Raw genomic sequence first — 25527 nt, 5'->3', positions numbered from 1 at the left:
CTTTGCTTGCTTAATGAATCCACATGTGGACACACCATCTTTTTAGACCCCTTTAGCAGAATTAATGGCATTGTCACCTACAGTGCCCAAATTCAGTGCTCATATTTCTGATACAGTGTTTATCCCATCGTGTGTGAGCATCCTACTTGCAGTCTACTAGACTACGTTCCTGGAGGGCAGAATGTCTAGAACATGACATACAGTCAGTGGCTAAAACTTGTTTTCTAATCAAATATGCTTGAAAACTTTCCAACGACGCAAATCTTGAAAATATTAGGATGATTTTGATTGTGTGACAAACACTATGTCATGTACCAAAAAGGATGTTTCATTACTGATTTCAGCTTCATTCAAAAATGTTAATAGAAAAGCCTTTAATAATAAAGATTCTTTCACTTCTGAGTTAGTTTCTGTCCAGTGTTAATGGTCTTTATATGATGTTTATTATCAGAAGTAGTGGCCAGTATAGACTGTGTTTTCACTGGTAAAAAAACGCATTAGACAGATTTAATAACATGTATGCATCTTTGTTGACCTTTTAAGTTTTATAATTCTTTATACATTTATTTATCCTTCCTTAATGTTTTGATACCAGTTGGAAACCAAGCAGACTATTTTCACTTTATAAAGATTAATACCCATGTTTTAATTTAAATGAACATAGTTTAATCTATTATTTGATTAAATTTCCTTATTTTATTAAAAAAATGATCGTTCTTTCCCTGCTTTATAATAATCTTGGGAGAAGAACAACTGCTTGCTGGGGTGCGGGGATAGTGATTCTTAGCCTCAGTGCTGTGTGTCTGTGTGCAGGCTTAATGGCCACTGAGGGAGCAGCTGCACACCACAGCCTTCCTTATGGGTGTGTTTACCTTCCCTTTGTGTAAGACATTTTCTCCACTAGAAAAATGAACTGTTGGTGCTCACAAGATATTCAAACCCCATTCAAGGTCCATTGTCCTGCCAGCTCCGCACAGCATGTAAAACATGAGAATAAGAACTGACTAGTGCAATTATGTTAATTGTAATCAGCCTAACACTTTTCATTAAAGTTTAATTACTATTTAATCATGCATAAAATGCAAGAAAATGGAGTTCGGCTCACAAAACTGACCTTTACTCTAGGGGTTAAATAAACTTCAGCTGAGCCTCTAGTGGTCCGAACTCTTCAGCTCTCCCACTCTAGGGAGAACGGCTCCAGGGCGATCTTGCATCCTCAGATTCCATGAGATTGATTTCCCTGTAAATAATGGTCCTAACTTAGCAGCTACATAACATCCCTTCCTAATTTACTTTATTGAAGGATAATTTAATAGGTACATTTTCATTAAAAAAAATCATTTGTTGTTCAAAACAAGAGAGACCCTTGGGGCTGCCAGTTGCCGAGCAGAGTGCGATTGTTTATAGGAGAGAACCGGCCATAGAGCCCCGGGGGCTCCTGTACCAAGTTGCTGCACAGAGACAGGACACAGCAGGTGCAGCTAGATGGCTCACCCGCTGCTCTCTTGGGACTCCCCTTGTGGGGCTGGTGGAAAACTGATCGTATGTTCTTATCATTGGCCACTCACACCCAGAGAGGCCAAAGAGTTTTATCCACCTTTGATTACCCGCACCCAGCTCATAACAGGGGTAGAACTGGTGTGTGTTGAATTATTGAGACTAAGATGCTGGCTTATTTAGAATTTAGTTTAAATTCTAAATCCTGGATTCCACAGAGTGTTGGGGTTTTAGCTGTGGTTGGCTTTGTCTAATACTAACAAGATTGATAACAAGAGGAACAGAGAAAAACAGGACACATAAATGGCATCTTCCCTATTCTTGGGGACGTATCTTTTTTCCCCTCCAGTTTTATTGAAATATAACTGACTTATTGCATATGTGGAATCTAAGAAATAAAGCAAACTAGTGAATATAAAAAAATAAAAAAAAAACAGGGACAGACTCACGAGTAGAGAGAACAAACTAGTGGTTACCAGTGGGGAGAGGGAAGTGGGGAAGGGCAAGAGAGGGTAGGGGGTTAAGAGGTACAAACAATTATATATAACATAGATAAGCCACAAAGATATGTACAGCACAGGGAAATAAAGCCATTGTTTTGTAACAATGTTAGGTGGAGTATAATCTATAAAAATATTGAATCACTGTGTTGTACACCTGAAACTAATATATTCAATAATACTGTAAATCAACTATACCTCAATTTTAAAAAATAATAAAATAATTGATACATAGCAATGTGTAAGTTTAAGGTGTACAGCAGGTTGATTTGATACATTTAGAGGCTAAAAAATGATCACCACTGTAGTTCACACCACATCACGTCACATAATTACCACTGCTTTTTGGTGGTAAGAACACTGAAGAGCTACTATCTTAGCAACTTTCAGGTATATAATGCAGTGTTCTTAACTGTAGTCGCCATGCTGTGTGTTAGACCCCCAGAACTTATTCATCTTGTAACTGGAGGTTTGTACCCTTTGACCAACATCTCCCCATTCACCCCCACCCCCCAGCCCCTGATAATCACCATTCTACTGTCTGATTCTATGAATTCAGCTTTTTCAGATTCCACATATGTGCTATCATACAGTATTTGTCTTTCTCTTCCTGACATCCCACATAGCATAATGTCCTCAAGGTCCATCCATGTTGTAACAAATGGCAGGATTTCCTTCTCTTTCATGGGTGAATAACAGTCCAGTGTGTGTGTGTGTGTGTGTGTGTGTGTGTGTGTGTGTGTGTGCATGTACTGCATCTTCTTTATCCATTCATCTGTAGATAGACACTTAGGTTGTTTCCATATCTTGGCTATTGTAAATAGTGCTGCAGTGGACATGGGAGTGCGGGTATCTTTTTGAGATCCTGTTTTCATTCCCTTTGATCTTATGTGCAGAAGTGAGATTGCTGGATCATATGGTAGCTCTATTTTTAATTTTTTGAGGAACCTCAAACCACAGTGGCTGCACCAGTTAGCATTCCCGCCAACAGTGCACAAAGGGTTCCCTTTCCTTGAGGATGTATCTAATACTTACTGTGAAAGAGATATCAACCCTTTTCTATAAAACTACTAGTGGGAGGATCATCTGTACGTACCTTTCTGCTAATCTAAATCTTACTCCTATTGAAAGCTCATAAATCATTCCTCAGGCAGCAGTGATTTCTGTGGGGAGTCCCAGCATGGCCCCCCGCCCCCAGGACCTCGGATGTAACTGCCAGTCAACACAGTGCAGTAGGCAGAGTTATGCTACCTTGCTTGAATGAGAAGGGAATGCTCCTACATTTTACAGACTGAATTATCACAATGTCTTTAAAAGCGTGTCATGCAGAAATAAGTTGAGTCAGTGAGGAGAACATAGAAAATTTGAATCACTGTGACAAATATTGAGATAAGCATCTGACCACACCCTGTCCAGATTGCCCTTGTCCTCATAATGTGTGTGAACACATTGGTGTAATAGTTAGGAATTAATGAACTAACCACTCATTCATCCATTCGTGTATTACTTTATTTATTCACCAACCAGTATTGAACCCCTTCCTGCTGTGCTCCTCATCAGTGCTGGGGTCGGGGATCCAGTGCTACTAAGGCAGACGTTGCCTGCTCTTCCTAAAAGTTATGGGGAAACATATGCCATTCACCTAGAATCTCCTTGTCTCTGTCTGCCTCCTCTGGACGGCCCACCTGGTGAGGACCCTGGTCTGCTTCCCTGCAGCTCCTGGATGTGTCCTCCACCTTCCCTTGGGTGACGCCCACCTCTGAGGTCTTCAGCTCCTGCTTTACACCCTGCGGTCTCCACTCCACTCCACCAGCCACTCTTGGGAAGACGCACTGCATCCTGCTTCACCTTCAGTCGGCAAAGTTGAACTGGAGCGTGCTGCTCTGTTCCCACAGCTGGTCTTTCCATCTTCACTTCCCCGCCTGTGTCGGTTCTTAGTACTTACTGGGGCGTCTAGGCTGTCGCTGTTCTCCCTTCTATTGGTTCCTCCTAAATTCCCGATACTTCTTTTCTGTCTGCAGCCATTTTATCCTTAAAATCAAGTCTCTTACCGCGTGCTAAGTTCCCTGGCCCGTGGACTTCCTGCATGGCGTCTGCCCAGCATCCTCTGGTGAGAAGGAGACGCGTAAACCAAGAGCTTCTTCCCAGTGACTGTGGGACCCCCACCCTCATGCGGCTGAGCTACAGTCACTTATTTTGCCAGGGAACTCTGGGTCCCATTCACCTCATTTTCAAACCTTCGCCCCTTTCCTCGTCTCCTCTTCGGGGCAGTGGATGATCTGGAGTCTTCATTCACAAAGATAAACCTGTCAGAAGGATTTCCTTCCACTTCCTCCAGCAGACATCATTCTGTTTCTTCACTCCTGTTAGCTTGGGATAGTCACGCCTTCTCCCAAGCAAGGCTGGTCCTATCATGGATACGCCTCCGGCTGCTGGGACCTTGCCCGGTGTGTCCTCGTCTTCTTTCATTTTCATCCTTGCCTCTGACTCCTCACTCCTTGTATACAGACGCTCAAATCACAATTTAAGATAAATACATACAACAACCCTTTGCCACTTTTGAGCATCCTGTTTTTCTCCTTCATCTAGAACATGTTTTGGGCCTGCTGTGTGTGTTTCCTCACCTCCAAATCATCCTGCAGCCCCCTGGTTTGTTTCTGCCCCCATCACCTCGGTTTCACTGCTCTTGTCACGGTCAAAAATAAGCCATGAGTCTCAATCAACACACACCTTTTCGTGGTTCTGGTAGGTGGCGTCCTGCAGAAGTTCAGTGCATCTGACACTTTCCACCTTGTTGAAATATTATTTTCCCTGGATTTTCATGACTGTCCCTCAGACCCTTCCCGCCTTGCTGGTCCCTCTGTTGTCTCCTGCAGTCTCACCTTCCTCTTCCTGGTTTCCTTGGGACCTGGTCTTAAGTCATCTGCTCTCTCTATTCACTCTCTCTCTGAGCAATGTTCTTTCTTCCCTGGATGTGGACAAAGATCCAGAAGGTCATCACTTCAAAACTCTCTATTTGGAGCTCACACCTGTCTTGTGAAGCTCTAAGGGGCTAAATACATAAATTCGTTTGGACATCTTGCAGACATGTCAAAATTGGCATGTCTGGATCTATCCCGTCACCACATCCAATCCAATCCAGACCCAGCCTCCAACAAGACCTCATGTTGCTGCTCTTACCTTGCATTTCCCCTTCATCGCACAAGCCCACATCTGCTGGGTCTCGCCCACACCAGACTCTGTCTAAGGGCTGCTCAGAGGAGGGCGACTGTATAAACCTGCACTTGAGGAAAGCCACCTTGGCCAAGAGCAAATCTCATCACGCTAAGCCCCGCACTTCAAAAGTCCTTCTCCAGTTTCTGACTGGAGAATAAAGTCCTGTTACATGACCCCCGACTGATTGACGTGGGGCTCCTGGGTACCTCCCCAGCCTCACCCACTCCCTCCACCTGGCTTCTAAGGATTTTTGTCTCCTGTTTTCTGACCTTCACTTGCACAGTGCCTTCTGCCCAGGACTCTGTCCCCCTTTTCACTGCCTGCTATTCCTGTCCGTTTCCCGAGTGACAGTTAAACAGCACTCCTTGTAGGAGGATTCTCTGAGCCCAAAGAATAAATAAGAACCCATTTTATATCATTTTTACACTTCCCCCTGTATAATGTTCACCACTAGTTATTTTATAACTTTTTGGCTGTTACTGAATATCCTGGTATTCAGAAGTCAGATATTTTACACTAGTTACTGCATTTATCTCTGCCTCACTTTTGACACTTAGAAGTATTTTGTCTTTTGTTACCTTGTTTCTTGTGTATGTGTCGATATTTTCTGCTTATTTCTTTTTTTTGGTTATTGGTTCTAGTGAGACTGAATTTCCTAAATTATTTATTTTTTTAATATTTCTGCTCTAATATTCAGTCTTTAGGATGGTTCCAATTACAAGGGCAACCACCCAGTAGATGTGTGTTGAATTGAATTTTAAAAGTGACTTAAAACTTGTCTTTGGACTTCCCTGGTGGCGCAGTGGTTAAGAATCCACATGCCAATGCAGGGGACATGGGTTCGAGCCCTGGTCTGGGAAGATCCCACATGCCGCAGAGCAGCTAAGCCCGTGTGCCACAACTACTGAGCCTGCGCTCTAGAGCCCGTGAGCCACAACTACTGAGCCCATGTGCCACAACTACTGAAGCCCGTGCGCCTAGAGCCCGTGCTCCACAGCAAGAGAATCCACCGCAGTGAGAAGACGGCGCGCCGCAATGAAGAACAGCCCCTGCTTGCCTTAACTAGAGAAACCCTGAGTGCAGCAATGAGGACCCAACGCAACCAAAAATAAATTAAATAAATAAATTTAAAAAAAAGAACTTGTCCTCCCCAGATAACTCACGTTCTCATTAAGGTGATTAAAAAAAAAATTTGAGGTGCAGATTTGAGTAATAGGCTTGGAAGCATTTAGCAGTATTAAAGAGAATATAAACTGTCCAGATTTAGCAATCCTATCAGAGTGGAAGTGGAAAAAATACATATATATAATATAATATATTATAATATACTATACAACATATGTATATAATATACATTATATATTGTATTATATATAAAATATATTATATTTTTATGTATATAATTTTAAGCATTGTAAGACTCACTTAAACTATAGTAAACTGCATAATCCTGTAACAGAAAACTCTCAAAAGTATACGCACATATGCATACACATGTAATATTATATAATTTTTAGAACAGGCATCACAGAGGCACTGTTTTTCTACCCATGAAAGAAAACATGGCTTGGGGCTAAGCCCCATCTTAACAGCTCTGTAAACAGGCATATGCACAATTTTCATGGACTTAGGTTAAATTAGGGCACTGTACTTTTTACCACCCACAGTTTTGATGAGGACTGCTCTCAAAGGTAAGGAACACAAAAGCACTTTGATTTATCAATTTTTCCCAAATATAAGGGACTGCTATTATTTATTCTCAGTTCTAGAGATATATTGACTCCAGGGAAGTATTATGTGATAAATGACACAGTCTGCAGCTCTCAAATTAGATTTCCCCAACTCTTTGGCCTCCTGTTTCACACTACTCAATTCAAACTGACAAAAGTAAGATTCTCCTGACACTTGCTTGGCAGGAAGGCGTGCAGATAGTGCAGTTTTGATTTAGAGGCAGGAAAAGATAGTAAACAGGTTAACTATCACTTGATCACACTAACGTTATGATACCAGATACTTGCATGGCTGCAACCACCTGAGGTTTCTGTAACATGTTGAAATTGTTAATCGTGCACTTATTATCAGTAAAGAATAGGTGGATTTGCAGAATGTTTAATGAAAAATGTGATAGTCATCTTTTTCTCTCCTCAAGTCTGTCTTGTGTCAGAACACAGATTTTTATCTTTCATACTTATTAAAAGCTGAGGATCAATTTAACAGTGGTGACTAATGGGATAGATGTTTAGAACAGGATCTGTGGAGGGTGAGGTTTTCATTTGATTGTGACTTTAGATATAAAGAAACTAAAATCTCTTTGGATAACTGAATGAAGGATTCTTCACTGTTATGAGGATGCAAAACATAGGATTTTATGATGCATTCAAAGTGTAAATATCTGTGTTACTAAATAGATATAAAGTGTTTTTAAAATAACTCTAAAGTCTAAAGTATTTTTAGATCTTCAGGAACAGACATACTTGGTTTCCCATAGATTCTATATTTGACATGATGAAAATAGAAGTGCTAATTAGTATTTTTTCTCAGAGCATTTGCAATTCCTTTATAGAGGAGGAAGTTAGCTTAGTTCCCAGCGCAGTCTTTGGAACTTAACTGACACAAGTGACTAAAGTACTGTTGTGAACACTAGTAGTCTGTCATATTTTTATGTCTTTTAAAAGTTTTCCAAGTGCATTCTCTTACATGGTCTAATTTTTACAGCTATGTGGTTTGCAGATCTCAAAAATATAGTTTTATAACTAGCAAACAAATATTAGAACATTTATTTGCAAGAAATAGAAAAATTATTTGACTTACAGAAATTGCCTAAATTGGACATGTATTATATACCACTAATGTTCTCTTTCCAATAATTGATTATGAGACTCTTTGAAATCATTTTAAAAGTTAATTTAAAACAATTTAAACAAGTTAATTTAAAAAATCCAATGTTATACAGATAGAGGACTCAGATCTTACTATAAGCAACAGAAAAAGTATAAGGACGATTATTACAAAAAAATAAGTGACTCCTGAATTTGAAAATGAAAATCTGTAGGATGAGGGGATTTATTGTCTAGTTTAATAGCTGCAATATAAATAGCTCTTGAATTATTATATTTTGATTTAATTAGCATGAAATATGGGACTCAACTTTTTTTGCTTTAATGGAATTCACATTCCCTATTGTGCAGAATCAAAGTGATTGATTTATTTTGTTACATATTGAAGTTTTTTTTTAATTGTAGAACTCAATTTACACTTACGTTTGATAGTCTACTATGATGACATATTTTCATAGCTATTAAGTGCTTATTCAGTACAAAGACCATGAAAGCAAATGTTCCACTTTTGAAACATTGTTACAGAGGATGCTTGAGTAACAGATCATAAAGGGTATTTAATGTTTTCGTATACTAACATCACTCTCTCTGTCTGCACAAGTGTTTTAATGCCTGTGGTTCCGCTGACAAACTAAAATCTTTCACGCCTTCCGAGGCTTCAGCATTCCTGTCTGAGAAATCTTGGCCTTTAATTTGTTCCCTCTGGCCCACAGTAATAGCATTAATGAAGCCTCTTGGTAAATAGTAATTGTGTTCATGAGAAAGGACTTTTCGTTTGATTTAGTATTTTTTTATTCCGAAAGAAAGAGTCATTTTCCCCAGGAATGAGTGACAGTATATAGTGTGCATCTTCAGATTTGCCAGTATATATCCATAATTTCACAATCCTGAAGCCCATGTTGCTTTCTGTCATGAAGGAACATGTAGAAATAACACGATTCCTGTGTTGAATCCTGATATTGTTTCATTCCTTTGAATTTTGAAATTAAACGTGTATACACATACATTCATATAATAAAAAATAATTTAAAATATAAAATGATTTGTATTCATTGTATGCAATTCAAGTGAATACTGCAACTTAGACATATATTTGTGCATATATATATAAACCTTTATAATTAAACTTTTTCTTTAGAAGTACTTGTAAATTCACATGCCCTTGTGAGAAATAAAACAGAGAGATCCCGTGAACCCTTAGGAAGTCCCCCCCAGGGGTAACATCTTGAAAAACTAGAGCACAAATCACAGCCAGAATATCAACAATGATCAGTCAATATGCAGAACATCCATCACCAAAAGGGTCCCTCAGGTTGTCCTTTTATAGCCACACCCACTTCCCTCCTGCCATCACCCCATCCTTAACCCTGGCAACCTCTAATCTGTTCTCCATTTACATAACTTTGCCATTCCAACAATGTTACATGAAAGGAATCCTGTAAGGTGTAGTTTCCCTTTTTTCACTCAGCATAGTTCTTTGGAGATTCACTGGGGCTGTTGTGTGTCCCCTCAGTTTATTCCTTTGGGTTGTGGAGTAGCATTCCATAGACTGGATATACCAGCTTGTTTAGTCATTCATCCACTGAAGGACATCTAGGTTACTTCTAGCTTGGGACCATTATGAATAAAGCTGCCATAAACATTCATGTACAAGTTTTTGTGTGAACATAAGTTTTCATTTATCTGGGATAAATGCCCAGAAGTGTAATTTCTGGGTTGAATGGCAGTTGAATGTTTAGATTTTAATGGCCAAATAATTTTCCAGAGTGGCTGTACCATCTTACATTACCACCAACAAAGCCTAAGTGATTCCTTTTCTCTGCGTCCTCACCATCATTTGATGTTGTCTCTATATGTGATATTATTAGCTGCACTAATAGGTACGTAGTGATATCTCTTTGCATTTCCCTAATGGCTAATGATTTTGAACATCTTTTCACATACTTATTTGCCGTCTGTACATTCTCTTCAGTGACATGCTTTTTCATGCCTTTTGCCTGTTTTCTGGTTGGGTATTTTCATGTTTTTATTTTATTTTATTTTTTTGCATCTTCAACATTCTCAATATATTTTAGATACTAGTCCTTTGTCAGATATTTGGCTTTTAAACTTTTTCTCTTGGTCTTTAGCTTGTCTATTCATCCTATTAACAAAGTCTTTCTTGGAGAAAATTTTTTAAATTTTGATGAAGTTTATTAATTTTTGCTTTTTATAGAACATGCTCTTGTTGTCATGTCCTTGCCTAGCCTTAAATCCCAAAGATTTTCTCCTAAAAGTTTTTCTAAAAGTTTTATAGTTTTACCTTTGGTATTGAAATGTGATCAACTGTGAAAGAACTTTTGTGTAAGATATGAGACTTGTGTCAAGGCTCTTTCCCCAGCACTGTGTGTTACTTTTGAAGCCCAGGACAGGGATTTGTGCAATGTGCATTTGAGCAGCCAGCAGCTCTGCTCTTGATCTCGGAAGATCTTAGAAAACTCCATGTCTCCAGTTCCTGAAGCACTTTGCCATTGTCAGGAAGGAGAGGAGGAATGTCGACTGAATTAAGCGGAACTTGGTAGAATTCATACCTCCTCTCTTTAATTTGGAGTCTGGGATTGAGTGGAAGCACCTGTTGGATGACTTGAGGTTCCTCTTTTCTGTGTGTTTCCTAAACCTTTTCCAGCCACCGAAGCGCTGATGCACACATGACAGAGTTCTGACGGCTGGTTCATGTCTATCTTGTCAAATACAGTCAGTGACCCTCCAGAAGGAGATTTCCCTATTCAGTGCCATGATCTAACACCAAAGAGCAACTTTTCAGAGAAAATGATAACCTGACCACGTGCATAAAGAGTTAATTCAATTTTCTTAACTCAAGAACATGAAAACTTAATATGCAGGTTAAGATCTGACTATTAGATATCTCTGCTTCTGATATGGAGCGTATTGGTGTCGCTTTATATGTTTTTCCATATACGTGGTAAGCATTCTCTCTGTGGAGGTTATGTTATGAAAGGATGTTTTAAGATAATAAATGTACACTAAGCAAACTTTACTTCTATGAACTAATAACGCAGTTGATAAATATACTTTTAAATGATGTTTAAAAAACATGCAGGGGCTTCCCTGGTGACACAGTAGTTAAGAATCCACCTGCCAATTCAGGGGACATGGATTCGAGCCCTGGTCCGGGAAGATCCCACATGCTGCAGAGCAGCTAAGCCCGTGCACCACAACTACTGAAGCCCCCGCGCCTAGAGCCCATGCTCCGCAACAAGAGAAGCCACCGCAGTGAGAAGCCTGCGCACCACAATGAAGAGTAGCCCCCGCTCGCTGCAACCAGAGAAAGCCCGCGCGCAGCAACAAAGACCCAAAACAGCCAAAAACAAACAAATAAATAAATAAATTTATTTAAAAAAATAAAAATAAAAAACATGCAAGGAGGACTTGATACATTTAATAGGACATGTCCCAAATGCACAATTTTTTAGAATAAAAAAAGAACACAACTTTGCATATTATTTTAATATGTATATATTCCATAAAGTCTCCAGTGTCAAAAATGACTTTATGGGAAATTAATTTGTATCCATTGCAATTCTTATGATACCATGGTTCTCCATCACCATTGCTGCCTCTTGCAAACAAAAACGTCAGGTCCGTGGCTCTCACGCTAAGTGGAGCACAGGTTCAGATCGCTCAAGCACATCGAAACGGTTCTGGATTCAGAGACAAGGAGTAACGATGTCCCTTAGATCCCACTGGGCCTGTGGAAGGTTCTTTATGACTTGAAATAGTCCAGGGAACCCCTGGGGAAATTGAAAAACACAATATCCATCACCTCAGGAATAGTATCTTCTTTTTCTAAGGTGATAGAGGGATAAGACTGATGCAACTAAAAATGTTGTTTTCCTTTTTATGGCAATAAACTGGAATGATTCAGTCACCAAAATCCCATTTGAAGAAAAAAACGTTTAAGAGAAAATTGAGTGCAAGAAACATGTGGCACATAAAAGAAAACAATCATAAAAAAGAAATGAGTGCATGCCTCATCCATAACTTTGTATGACCCTGAAGGTGAAAAAGCAATTTCTGACCCCAAAGAAATGTCTTTGGTTGGGGGCTTTCATATTAGTCTCCAAATAAGCTTTATTGCCTTTACCAGAAAACATCTTTCCACAATTTGTAACTAGGGGAAAATAAAATGGCATTTATTTCAAAGACCCAACCAATGTATTTCCCACTGCATTGTTTAAAATGGTTTTGTCTTCCCCTAAAGTCGTCTTATTGTTTTTGTATTTTTAATCCAATCTAGATTACCCTAATAACTTTTTATTTTTATTTTATAACTTTTTAATGGCATACTCTATTATTATTATTATTACAGATATGCCAAATGAAAATTTGCTTTAGAAGTAGAAACTTCTTTCAAAACTGAATTAAACCTCATACCATTAAAGGACGTATAACCCTTAGTACAAGCCTGTGTTTTATATACTGATATTCTGTGGATCTTTATTTGGAAGGGTTTGAAGAAATTTGTTGAGAAAAACATGCTCTATGATAGCATACATTTAGAATACACTGGATTAAACTTTTTTTTTTTTTTTTTTTAGTTTCGTTACTGTAGGGTTTCTCTGAGCCTTTAATCCCTGATGTACAACGGGAATCTACAGGAGGGAGCTAGAGTATACAGTATTTGCCCATCTTGTTTGACCAAACACCTTTAATAACCTACAGAAAAGTGTTCTACAGAACACTTGTTTTTGCAAGCCTCATATGTCTGTTGAAATTCTTATTCATGTACAAAATCTGTGCATCTTTGTGTAAAGCTTCTTTATTGAGTAACGTGTGTTTTTGCTTTTAATGAATATTGAATAAAAATTCGGAAAGAGAAGTAATAAAACATATCTTTGTTTTAAAAATTACAATGAGACTTATCTATGATCTCCTTGGCTTTTCGTCTAAAGGTTTATTTTTAAATTATTTTAATACTACATACTTATTTATCATATAAATATTGCTATGGGTGTTTACTAAGAATACCACTGTTTAATAATAGGCAATTAACTGTTTTAATACTATATATTTTTTCATTATTTTAATGCTATATTAAATTAATTCTCACTTGGAAATGAATATGTAATCATCCATGTGCCTACTTGCTTGAGGAAAGAATGAAGTTTCTTTTGGGGATGTGAAATTCAGTCCAATGGACAAGATTGTAAATGTACAATAGGATTTGCTTATGTTTTTTTCTGGAGTCTAGAGAAATCTCAGCAAAGGTAGAGCACAGGTAGAGCTTAGATTCTTCAATTACTCAAATAGTAAACTCAAGATCGTTTGTAAAATACTAGTTCAGTGGAAGCAGCATTTTGTTGCCTAGGTGATGGCCATGATGGGCTATGATTCTGGTGACTGAATAATGTAATTGCTGTTCTATATTATAAAAATTTGTGGCTTATGGGTGTGACACTTCTGAGTTTCTAACTAGAAGCTTTGTGTCCTTGGGTCCATTCTGCATTCTACTGCTGTCCTGGTCTTCATTTGGGGAAATGTGCTTGCTTTCCACCCTGCATTCTAATCTTTGCAGCTGATGGGAGGAGAGTGGAAACTAAAAGGATCTTCCTCAGTGACTCTGATATGGCATTTCCTGCTCTCTTCCCATTGAAAAAACTACATGGAAGCCCAAATGCTTCCTTTCTTTTTGATATCTACTGAGAATTCTGCTTCCAAGTAAAATTCCCCTACTCAGAACACTAATAATAATAATAGTAACAAGGATGACAGGTATGACAAGCCAGCCATCATGCTGTGGGATTAAGACAGAACTGAAATGTCTGCAGTGTCCAGTATTACAGTAAAGTATGTTCTCTGGAAACACATCCACTGAAAAGATGTCAAAGGTATTGGATACAATTATTTTTAGCCTTTTAAAATGTATCACTGAAACTGCAAGAATATGAGGAATTCTGAGAGTCACCAAAATAATGTGAAATGCAGAAAGGTCATGAAGTTCAGAAGTTGGCTTTGCCCTGGGAGCATCTATCAGTTGGTCCCTGGTGACACTGAGCTTCCATTTTGAGAGTCTGTGGGCTGAAAGAATAGGAAACAAGGTCTAAGATCTTTCCAATATTGGAAATGTAATTGGAGACCCTCATATACTGCTAGAACTCCAAAGGGGGGAGGTCCTACTCTCACTATAAGGGAGAATAGATAGATGGTAGAGATAGAGAGCTAATAGATAGATAGATGATAGATAATAGATAGATAATAGATGATAGATATAGATAATAGATGATAGATAATAGATGATAGATTAATAGATAATAGATGATAGATACATGATAGATGATAGATAATAGATAGGAGAGAGACAAATATGGATATAGATATAGGTATAGAAACAGGCACAGATATAGACAACTCATAACCACAAGCAGGTTTCAAACTAGCTTATAGATAAATTCATGCCATTTCTGTGGTCCAAAATGCCTCAACAGAGATTTTTTTTTTAAAGAGGTAGAAGGCTTCTCGTGTTCCAGGCACATGGTAAAGTCAAATGAGAATCCCCTCTGGATAAACACACCTTCAAAAGAATTATTGCAAGTGAAGTTCCAAAAACAGAAGTGCAAATTCAAAACTCAGAGGCACCTTAGATTCCATGAGATATTGGAATGATTATCAGATCAGACTGTAAGAGTTTAAAAAGTAAAAGAGAATGAAAATATGAGTAGGGAACAATATACTGTATAAATGGCTAAAGATATTTGAAAAATGCTAACTAACAGAAAAGCACAATGAAAGAAAGTTTAAAACTCAACAACATGATAAAATAATAAATTTGATGCAGATGGAGAGAAGATTGTGATAGGAAGATAGTCTAAAAAATTACCCAGAAAATAGAACGAAGATAAAAAAATGATTTAAAAATGAAAAGTTGAGACACAGAGGATAGAGACTTTTGTCAAATTTTAATTCATAAGAGAGGAACAGAGATAATAGGAGAGAACTGATATTTGACAAGATAGTGGCTTAATCCTCAGATTCAAAACTTCAAATGATTCCAAGCAGGGTTAATAAAAGGAGGTTCATACATATACATAATATTGTAAAACTTTTATTTCCTTAGAAATAAAGAAAATTCATACATAGACATCATATTGTGAAATGTTAGGACATCAAAGACAAAAAGATGATCTTAAAGTAGTTTCAGACTGAGATTAAGTAGGAAAACTGGAAGGCAGAAGAAGTGGGATAATTTCTTAACAGTATTGAGGGGAAAACAAGGACAACAACAACTATCCTAAACTGTAAACTCGGTAAAAATATTCTTTAGGATTAAAGGAGAATTAACAATATCTTTAAATAACTAAAGGTGTTTTTGGACCAAACAGTTTAAGAGAGTTTAGTTCAGCTTAGCTGGTTGTGAAGTGGGAATGCACTGACCAAAGGGAATTTATCCTATTATGTTTCCCTCAAGGTTCCTTGAGATTGGTATTCTTAAATTATTTAAATTGTGGCATGTATTTTCATTAAAATATTGTCAATGAGATGATCAAAGGGGAATGTGTGTGTATGTGCATAGCATGATACAGAAATCCTTAATATATTCCATAATTGGTTGAATTTTCATGAAGATTTTGCTAGAATCTGTTCAAAGGAAGCGTAATCAAGATGCATGCTATTGAATGTATTCCTGAGGGAAAAAAAAAGCTTCTTTTCTTACGTTCATATGTGGACAAGTGATTCATTAACGCAGATCAAGAGCGCTTCAGCCCACAAGGGCTCTACGTCTATAAGAGTGCAGGGATCGTGTTTCCAGTCATTGATGTGATGTTGTCCCTTCTTTCTAGCATCCATCGCGTCTACCTGCAACGACCCAGGTATACCTCAAAATGGAACCCGCTATGGGGACAGCAGAGAGCCGGGAGATACCATCACCTTCCAGTGTGACCCTGGGTACCAGCTCCAAGGACAAGCTAAAATCACTTGTGTGCAGCTGAATAACCGATTCTTTTGGCAACCAGACCCTCCTACGTGCATAGGTATTGTGCAACAGAAAATAGAAATTTTATATTTGGGAAGGAATGCATGTTATCATTAAAATTGCTCTGTGAATGTATTATTCTTCAAAAGTATTTCTCAAGAGTTTCTTACATGCCCTCTGGTTCCCCGAGATTATATTGAAATTTTATTACAAACCTTTAAACTTTATTTTATTAGGTGAGGTAAAGGAAGTAGTTTACTTAATGTATGGTAATTGACATTTATCTAACATTTCCTATCCTTAAGTAATCTCGTAAAAATATGGATCAGTCAAATTACTGTAATTTAAAATTCCGTGTGGCTGAAAATTCATAACTCTACCATTGTCGTTCTCATTTTTAATATAGAAACGTGCCCTTAAGCAAAACCTACTCAATAAAAAGTGTGTTCTCTTTTTAGAAGATTTTTCGTAATAGCAGTACATTTTTAATAGAATCCTAAAAACTAGAAATTACACTGTTTATGTCAATATAAAGATAAAAGGAGAGACTTCTTTCTAAAATTTACTAGAATTCTATAATTTGACCTTATTGAAGAGAGAACAATTCACGTGCAGACTTTAGTTTGAATAACCAATATCCAAGATAGTCTATCACAAATATGGTTTTAGGGCACGACATATTTATATATAAAATAGTAATTACATTAGATTGTCCCTTCACTCAATTAAATATTTTACCATAAATACCTCTGTATGGTATCCCATCTTAAATTTTAAAAGAAACTTAATTTTAATGAACTGTCACAGTGTAATTTGTACTTCCTTATAATCTGTTTGAAAAATATAAAATTGAATTAATCTGCAAAGAGAGGAAGTGATAATGAAGTGATATGCACAGAGTTAATGGGCCATTTTGCATCAGGTGACGTTGAGGGAATTTTGTGATTTAAAATGATTTTTATTGTCATAAGGGATTCTCAGTGGTCCTGTGGAGCTATAATATGCAACTCTTAACTTATTACAGAGTGCTTGCAGGATTCTGAAGACAGACGAGAATTGATAGCTCTTCTTATTAGCATGTTCAGCCCTGTCAGAGAGCTACCCTGTTTATGCACTGTTCTGTGCTGCACGTACATTTCGTGACTTTTGTGAGCGCAGTCGCATTTTACCTCAAGCTGAGTCATCAGGAGATGTGCCGGATTTCTACGTGTCCCTTTTTTAAAGTGGAGTAATTACCTATAAGTGCAGCCGTCATTTTAAACCATTCTTCTATTTTTAAATCAGGAGAGGCACATTTTTTTCCCAATTTGCATGAATTTAAGCTTATGGAGGAGTACATGAAAAAGCAACACAACTACCAGTCAGTCTCTTGAAGGTAATTTCTTGGTTGACATTCATATAAACCATTCATTGTGAAATTTGACCACCTTTCCAAATAATCTATAGTTTTTTGGGGGTCATCTCTTAGTTACCTAATTTTAATCAGCGACTAGATAAACCAGTTCTCAGCAACGAAAATCGGTAACACTTTATCTGTCTTGAATATCAGCTCCAAAAATAAGCCAAGATCACTCCCAGGCCATTGAATATCAGTTCTGTTGGCAACAGAACCACCCACATACAGGTATTACATAACACAAACATGGAAAATACGTATTTGGGAATAAGTGAACAATATCTTTTTATCACACTGTAAACATATTTTGCCCCAGCAATGAGATTATGCCTCTGTACGATACTCATCCCTTAGAGCATGGCCATGTATTAGCACTCATCTACATTCTGTTCTGCTAATACAGACATTTTTTATTTTTATTTTTTTGCTTTTTTCTTATTAAGCATAGTATGTTTTTGCAGAAGTTTTATAAGCTACAGTTAAGAAAAAAGAGGAAAAAAACAGTCACCTTTTTACCTGAAGGCAACTACTATTAGCATAAACATGCATAAGTAAGCTTCATAATTATTTTATGTATATATAATCTATTTAAAAAATTTTTTAAATGATAGCACCCTGAATGATTATTTTGTAAATTACACTTTTTACTTACTGGTACACGATGAGTATCTTTTGTGTTATTATGTATTTTTTACTAATTAAGTTTTATGCCTGCACAGTCTTTCTCTGATTGGATCAGTATTGACCAACATTGATTCCACTAATCCCTCCTCAATGTACGGTTAGGTGTTTCAGCCTTTTCCCTTTCACGAAAATTGCTGACATGAACACTTGTTGCAAAACACATCCATGATTATTTATGAATGGCATATTTCTACAAACTTAGGTATTTCTGGAGTTTTCAAAAGTTTTTCAGAAAGGTTGCACCAATTTACGTCACCGTCAGCATGATTGTTTATTTTCCCCAACTCAGAAAAGACACTTTATGTGATATTTCTTAATCTTATAATATGGGCAGAAAGTGAAGATTCCTTGGAGTTTTAATTGGCATTTTATATTAAAAATGAGGATGAACTGTTTTTAATTTCGTATTCTTATTGACCACTTGAATTTGCTCTTTCCTGTTGACTGGCTAATTTCTTTTTTCCGTTTTATTCTTAGTGTATTTTTTCCTCCTATTTGCTGTTCTTTCCCATTCTCTCCCTTTTATAAAATCTCTTAACCACTCACCTGTTTATATGCTACTCATATTCTCACCAGCTTGTCGTTTGCTGCTAATCTGCCCTGTGATTTGCTGCTAATCTGCCCTGTGATTTGCTGCTTATCTGCCCTGTGATTTGCTGCTCATCTGCCTTGTCGTTTGGTGCTTATCTGCCCTGTGATTTGCTGCTCATCTGCCCTGTGATTTGCTTGGATGCCTCATTCTTTCACTTCACAAAGGACTCCAGCGATGGAGGCACCTCCTTCCGGAACTGAGTCTTAAAAGACCGATTCTCTGGACCAGAAGACACTCAGTACTTTCTGATTCTGAGTGAAGTGTCCGTTGAACATCTCCACCGTTTCAGTTTTCTCATATAGCCCACAATGCCTTTTGTCCAAGCTCAAGTTCTAAAGAGCTCTGCGAAGCAGAAATGCATTCCAGGTTCGCAAAAACGTCCTTGGTGGCACGTCCTGCCCTGATCTACAGGGTAACTGTTTTGTGGCTGTTTATCCCACTGAACGGCGTGAACATTGAAATGTTCTGGTGTGGGAATAGTAATGTGTCTAGTTAAACAGTACTGCTGCACACCTTAGTGGATGAACGTGCTACCGTGTATGTCAGGAGGGTCCACCCTAAGGGTTTCAGATAAGGAACTGTGGATTGGTATGAGTTTGTGGATTTTGTCTCTATGTCCATTCCCTCTGGAGAATTTCTAGAGCGTCTGAATTGCATTTTGTACTAAATGTAATCCTATCCAAAACATTTTGCAAGCTTTCTAATGAAAACCAGATGAAGCTAAAATGAAGAATTCCCCACCAAAGAGAGAACAAACCCAGCAAGACGGTCCTCCTTAATTCCACTTTAAGCCTTTAAATAACCTCATTTGAAAATGCCACCTGGGACCAGTATGAATAAGACAGGATCTGCCCTTTGTTCCTTTTCAATTAATATTTGAGTCTCATCCCTGAACTCTTCCTGCTGGTGGTACCCTTGTACCCGGTGCCCTGAATCTGTCATGTTTCTTATTTTAAAACCTGAGGGGAGTAGCATAACCTGAGGCCCTCAGGTACCTCTTTCCCCACCTCAGTGCCACCTCTGCCGTTTGTCCAGGCTTCTCATACTCCGGGCTGTCAGCATCTGCTCAGTTCCGGGGGAGGCCACGTCCTGTGAGAGCCGCTTAGCCGATTGTCTCCACATCATTTATTAAAATAAAACTGCATACTATGGAAAATGTGGTTTTAATCATTTTGAAGAAAGTTATATCGTATTGCTCTTGAGAGTATATCTGTAAGAACTTATTATAAATATTTCCTGTGATATTACTCAGAGTTTGCCTTAGATGAGACGGAAGTTATAACAAAGAGTCTTGGGATTTGTTATATTTTTTCTTATGGAAAGTTAAGTTTTCAGGAATGTTAAGTGAGTATTTAAAGACACATCCATATCAGAAAATTATAAAGTGTGTAATCTTCATCTTATTTTCAAAAAAGTCCTTGTGTATGTGTGTGGAAATTATCAGCAATTAACATATTTCCTTCTCTACTTATTTTTATCCCTGAATATATACATGATCAATGAAGTGAAATAAGGTATACAGTTTAGAGGGAACAGTATAATTTAATCAGGGTGATTTTTTAAGAACAACTTGGAGACAATTCACAATATTTGATATGAAGAACCTTAAACCTAGCATATTGATGTGAATTTTGCATTGTTTTAGTACCTTCCACAGCATGGAAGTTTTAACGGAAACGTTATCTACTAAATAAAGCAGTCCTAAACATTTTCAGGTTCAAGAATGAAGACTGTCTTGCCTATTAACAACAATAAACTACATAATCGTTGCCTTAACTAATACAAATGTAAACACATGTAATTAAAAATTAATGACTGCAGAAACAAACTAAATTTATTACTATCATCTGAAGTGCTTCTTCCTGATAGTAACATTCTAAATAGTGTGATGAAATAATATTTTTAGGGGTTTAAGTTCCTGCTCAGCCTCCTCTTGGTCATCTATCCCCAGATATCACCGAAACTTTACCTGTTAGTTTTGTTATTTTGAAATGTGGGGAAGATATCTGAGCCCTACGTATAGCAGGGGACTGTGAGAAGTATACGAAATAACACGTATTCATTTATTCAACACATATTTCCTGCATACTTATTATGATCAAAAACTATGCTAGGCTTAGAGTTACAAGAGTGAACAGAAGATGGATGATCATTACGCCACTGAAGCAAACTTTTTAGAATAAGTAAGCAATGACTTTGTAAACCATAAGAAATGACCAAAGAATTGACACAACCATAAAATGATATTCATGGGGATTTTTTTTTTCCTGTGCAGGTTTGTTTTCATGTATTTATAGTGTGGAGGATTCAGGTAATCTGTTCAGTTTAACTGGGTAAAGTTTTAAATTATAGGAAGTAAATTTCATTTGTCAGCATTGAAAATCCTCCTTAAAAATGGAGTGGAATATTATATAAAATTTGGTAACAATCACATAAAAACATGTACAGACCTTCTGGCTCTTAAAATTTCCACTGGGTAGTTGTTTAAGAACCCAGTACGCAGTGTCTTCGATGAACCCTGTGCTGTCTCCTTTCACGCTGACCAGCACCCTTCTCTCCCCTGAACCTTCCTCTCTTGTGACAGCGGCATGTGGTGGGAATCTGACCGGCCCGGCCGGCGTCATCCTGTCCCCCAACTACCCGCAGCCCTATCCTCCCGGGAAAGAGTGTGACTGGAGAATAAAGGTGAACCCAGACTTCGTCATCGCCTTGATATTCAAAAGGTACCATCTCTTATGGAATACCTCCTTTAAGTAGGACTTACTTATTTTTTTTTTAACATCTTTATTGGAGTATAATTGCTTTACAATGGTGTGTAAGTTTCTGCTTTATAACAAAGTGATTCAGTTATACGTATACATATGTTCCCAAATCTCTTCCCTCTTGCGTCTCCCTCCCACCCTCCCTATCCCACCCCTCTAGGTGGTCACAAAGCACCGAGCTGATCTCCCTGTGCTATGCGGCTGCTTCCCACTAGCTATCTATTTTACATTTGGTAGTGTATATATGTCCATGCCACTCTCTCACGTTGTCCCAGCTTACCCTTCCCCCTCCCCGCGTCCTCAAGTCCATTCTCTAGTAGGTCTGTGTCTTTATTCCCGTCTTGCCCCTAGGTTCTTCGTGACCATTTTTTTTTTTAAGATTCCATATATATGTGTTAACATACGGTATTTGTTTTTCTCTTTTTGACTTACTTCACTCTATATGACAGACTCTAGGTCCATCCACCTCACTACAAATAACTCAATTTTGTTTCTTTTTATGGCTGAGTAATATTCCATTGTATATATGTGCCACATCTTCTTTATCCATTCATCTGTTGATAGACACTTAGGTTGCTTCCATGTCCTGGCTATTGTAAATAGAGCTGCAGTGAACATTTTGGTATATGACTCTTTGAATTATGATTTTCTCAGGGTATATGCCCAGTAGTGGGATTGCTGGGTCATATGGTAGTTCTATTTTTAATTTTTTAAGGAACCTCCATACTGTTCTCCATAGTGGCTGTATCAATTTACATTCCCACTAACAGTGCAAGAGGGTTCCCTTTTCTCCACACCCTCTCCAGCATTAATTGTTTGTAGAATTTTTGATGATGGCCATTCTGACTGGTGTGAGATGATATCTCATTGTAGTTTCGATTGCATTTCTCTAATGATTAATGATGTTGAGCATTCTTTCATGTGTTTGTTGGCAATCTGTATATCTTCTTTGGAGAAAAGTCTATTTAGGTCTTCTGCCCATTTTTGGATTGGGTTGTTTGTTTCTTTGATATTGAGCTGCATGAGCTGCTTGTAAATTTTGGAGATTAATCCTTTGTCAGTTGCTTCATTTGCAAATATTTTCTCCCATTCTGAGGGTTGTCTTTTCGTCATATGTTTTCCTTTGCTGTGCAAAAGCTTTTAAGTTTCATTAGGTCCCATTTGTTTATTTTTGTTTTTATTTCCATTTCTCTAGGAGGTGGGTCAAAAAGGATCTTGCTGTGATTTATGTCATGGAGTGTTCTGCCTATGTTTTCCTCTGAGAGTTTGATAGTGTCTGGCCTTACATTTAGGTCTTGAATCCATTTTGAGTTTATTTTTGTGTATGGTGTTAGGGAGTGTTCTAATTTCCTTCTTTTACATGTAGCTGTCCAGTTTTCCCAGCACCACTTATTGAAGAGGCTGTCTTTTCTCCACTGTATATTCTTGCCTGCTTTATCAAAGATAAGGTGACCATATGTGCGTGGGTTTATCTCTGGGCTTTCTATCCTGTTCCATTGATCTATATTTCTGTTTTTGTGCCAGTACCATACTCTCTTGATTACTGTAGCTTTGTTGTGTAGTCTGAAGTCAAGGAGCCTGATTCCTCCAGCTCCGTTTTTCTTTCTCAAGATTGCTTTGGCTATTCGGGGTCTTTTGTGTTTTCCATACAGATTGTGAAATTTTTTGTCCTAGTTCTGTGAAAAATGCCAGTGGTACTTTGATAGGGATTACATTGAATCTGTAGATTGCTTTGGGTAGTATAGTCATTTTCACAATGTTGATTCTTCCAATCTAAGAACATGGTATATCTCTCCATCTATTTGTATCATCTTTAATTTCTTTCATCAGTGTCTTATAATTTTCTGCATACAGGTCTTTTGTCCCTTAGGTAGGTTTATTCCTAGATATTTTATTCTTTTTGTTGCAGTGGTAAATGGGAGTGTTTTCTTAATTTCACTTTCAGATTTTTCATCATTAGTGTATAGGAATGCAAGAGATTTCTGTGCATTAATTTTGTATCCTGCTACTTTACCAAATTCATTGATGAGCTCTAGTAGTTTTCTGGTAGCATCTTTAGGATTCTCTATGTATAGTATCATGTTATCTGCAAACAGTGACAGCTTTACTTCTTCTTTTCCGATTTGGATTCCTTTTATTTCTTTTTCTTCTCTGATTGCTGTGGCTAACACTTCCAAAACTATGTTAAATAATAGTGGTGAGAGTGGGCAACCTTGTCTTGTTGATGAGCTTAGTGGAAATGGTTTCAGTTTTTCACCATTGAGAACGATGTTGGCTGTGGGTTTGTCATATATGGCCTTTATTATGTTGAGATAAGTTCCCTCTATGCCTACCTTCTGGAGGGTTTTTATCATAAATGGGTGTTGAATTTTGTCGAAAGCTTTCTCTGCATCTGTTGAGATGATCATATGGTTTTTCTCCTTCAATGTGTTAATATGATTTATCACATTGATTGATTTGCATATATTGAAGAATCCTTGCATTCCTGGGATAAACCCCACTTGATCATGGTGTATGATCCTTTTAATGTGCTGTTGGATTCTGTTTGCTAGTATTTTGTTGAGGATTTTTGCATCTATGTTTATCAGTGATATTGGCCTGTAGTTTTCTTTTTTTGTGACATCTTTGTCTGGTTTTGGTATCAGGGTGATGGTGGCCTCATAGAATGAGGAAGAGTTTGAGAAGGATAGGTATTAGCTCTTCTCTAACTGTTTGATAGAATTCGCCTGTGGAGCTCCTCTGGACTTACTTACTTATTTATTTATTTTTGGCTGCATTGGGTCTTTGTTGCTGTGTGCAGGCTTTCTCTAGTTGCGGCGAGCGGGGGCTACTCTTCATTGTGGTGCGTGGGCTTCTCATTGCGGTGGCTTCTCTTGTTGCAGAGCACGGGCTCTAGGCATGCGGGCTCAGTAGTTGTCGTTCGTGGGCTCTAGGTGCATAGGCTCAGTAGTTGTGGTGCATGGGCTTAGTTGCTCCACGACATGTAGGGTCTTCCCGGACCAGGGCTCGAACTTGTGTCCCCTGCACTGGCAGGTGGATTCTTTACCACTGCACCACCAGGGAAGTCCCTAATAAGACTTTAAATGTCATACCTAAAGATTACTTCATTTATCCCTTCAGGGGTCTTCAGTTTTACATCTAGCAAAGCCTGAGGTCTTGTGTCTAACAGGTACTACATCAGGCTGCATGACAAAAATGGAAATAGATTATTTTGCTTTTCAGCATTCTACTTGCGTTAGGATACACATGATGTGGCAAGAATTGCTTTTAAATACTACCTTGCACACAGTGTGTTCCACATGAGAGGGCTTAATTTACAGAATTTTCAAAGAAAAGCGATAATAAAGTGATACAGATATACTTAGTATAATTTCTCATTGATGTCTAATATTTCTCTTAATGCGTGAGCGCTAATTCATTTCCATAGTACATCCTGTCAGACATTCCCAAAGGTAGTATTGTTATTATCATTAAGATAGTCAAGACTTGGGGCTTCCCTGGTGGCGCAGTGGTTGAGAGTCTGCCTGCCAATGCAGGGGACACGGGTTCGAGCCCTGGTCTGGGAAGATCCCACATGCTGCGGAGCAACTAGGTCCGTGAGCCACAATTACTGAGCCTGCGCATCTGGAGCCTGTGCTCCGCAACAAGAGAGGCTGCGATAGTGAGAGGCCCATGCATCGCGATGAAGAGTGGCCCCCGCTTGCCACAACTGGAGAAAGCCCTCGCACAGAAACGAAGACCCAACACAGCCATAAATAAAAAATAAAAATAAATAAATTAAGGTAGTCAAGACTTGGTAGAACTCTGAAAACAAAAGTTCCCCAAATTTCATTACTGTAAAGTCTGATTTAATAAACAATTAGTCCTTTAAAAAAAATGCTAACTTCTTTCTGCTACACTAAATGGTAAAAGTTCAAGTCATAATATAATATGATTATATTATAAATATAAATTCCATAGAACTCTCACATTATTAATATATGGTATAAATAATTGAATTTTTCTAAATCCCATGATCTTTTCCAAATTCACATTTTGATTTTTGAACTCAATGAAGTGGTGTTTTAAAAG

The 25527-nt window shown here is 37.9% G+C and overlaps 1 protein-coding gene across 1 annotated transcript in view; it reads left to right on the top strand.

Annotated features, from left to right (window-relative positions):
• The window catches only part of CSMD1 (CUB and Sushi multiple domains 1), a 1828277-nt gene that overhangs the window by 1572574 nt on the left and 230176 nt on the right, over positions 1-25527 (top strand). The window contains exons 27-28 of the mRNA XM_057537433.1: positions 15889-16080; positions 21279-21417. Of these exons, the coding sequence (XP_057393416.1) occupies positions 15889-16080; positions 21279-21417 (331 nt within the window). The remainder of the gene's footprint in view (positions 1-15888; positions 16081-21278; positions 21418-25527) is intronic.

The sequence above is a fragment of the Balaenoptera acutorostrata genome, chromosome 21, assembly GCF_949987535.1.
Source record: "Balaenoptera acutorostrata chromosome 21, mBalAcu1.1, whole genome shotgun sequence".
In the NCBI taxonomy this organism is placed as follows: Eukaryota; Metazoa; Chordata; class Mammalia; order Artiodactyla; family Balaenopteridae; genus Balaenoptera; species Balaenoptera acutorostrata.
Note: the sequence above shows the minus strand (reverse complement) of the source record. Positions and strands in the feature narration are given on the sequence as shown.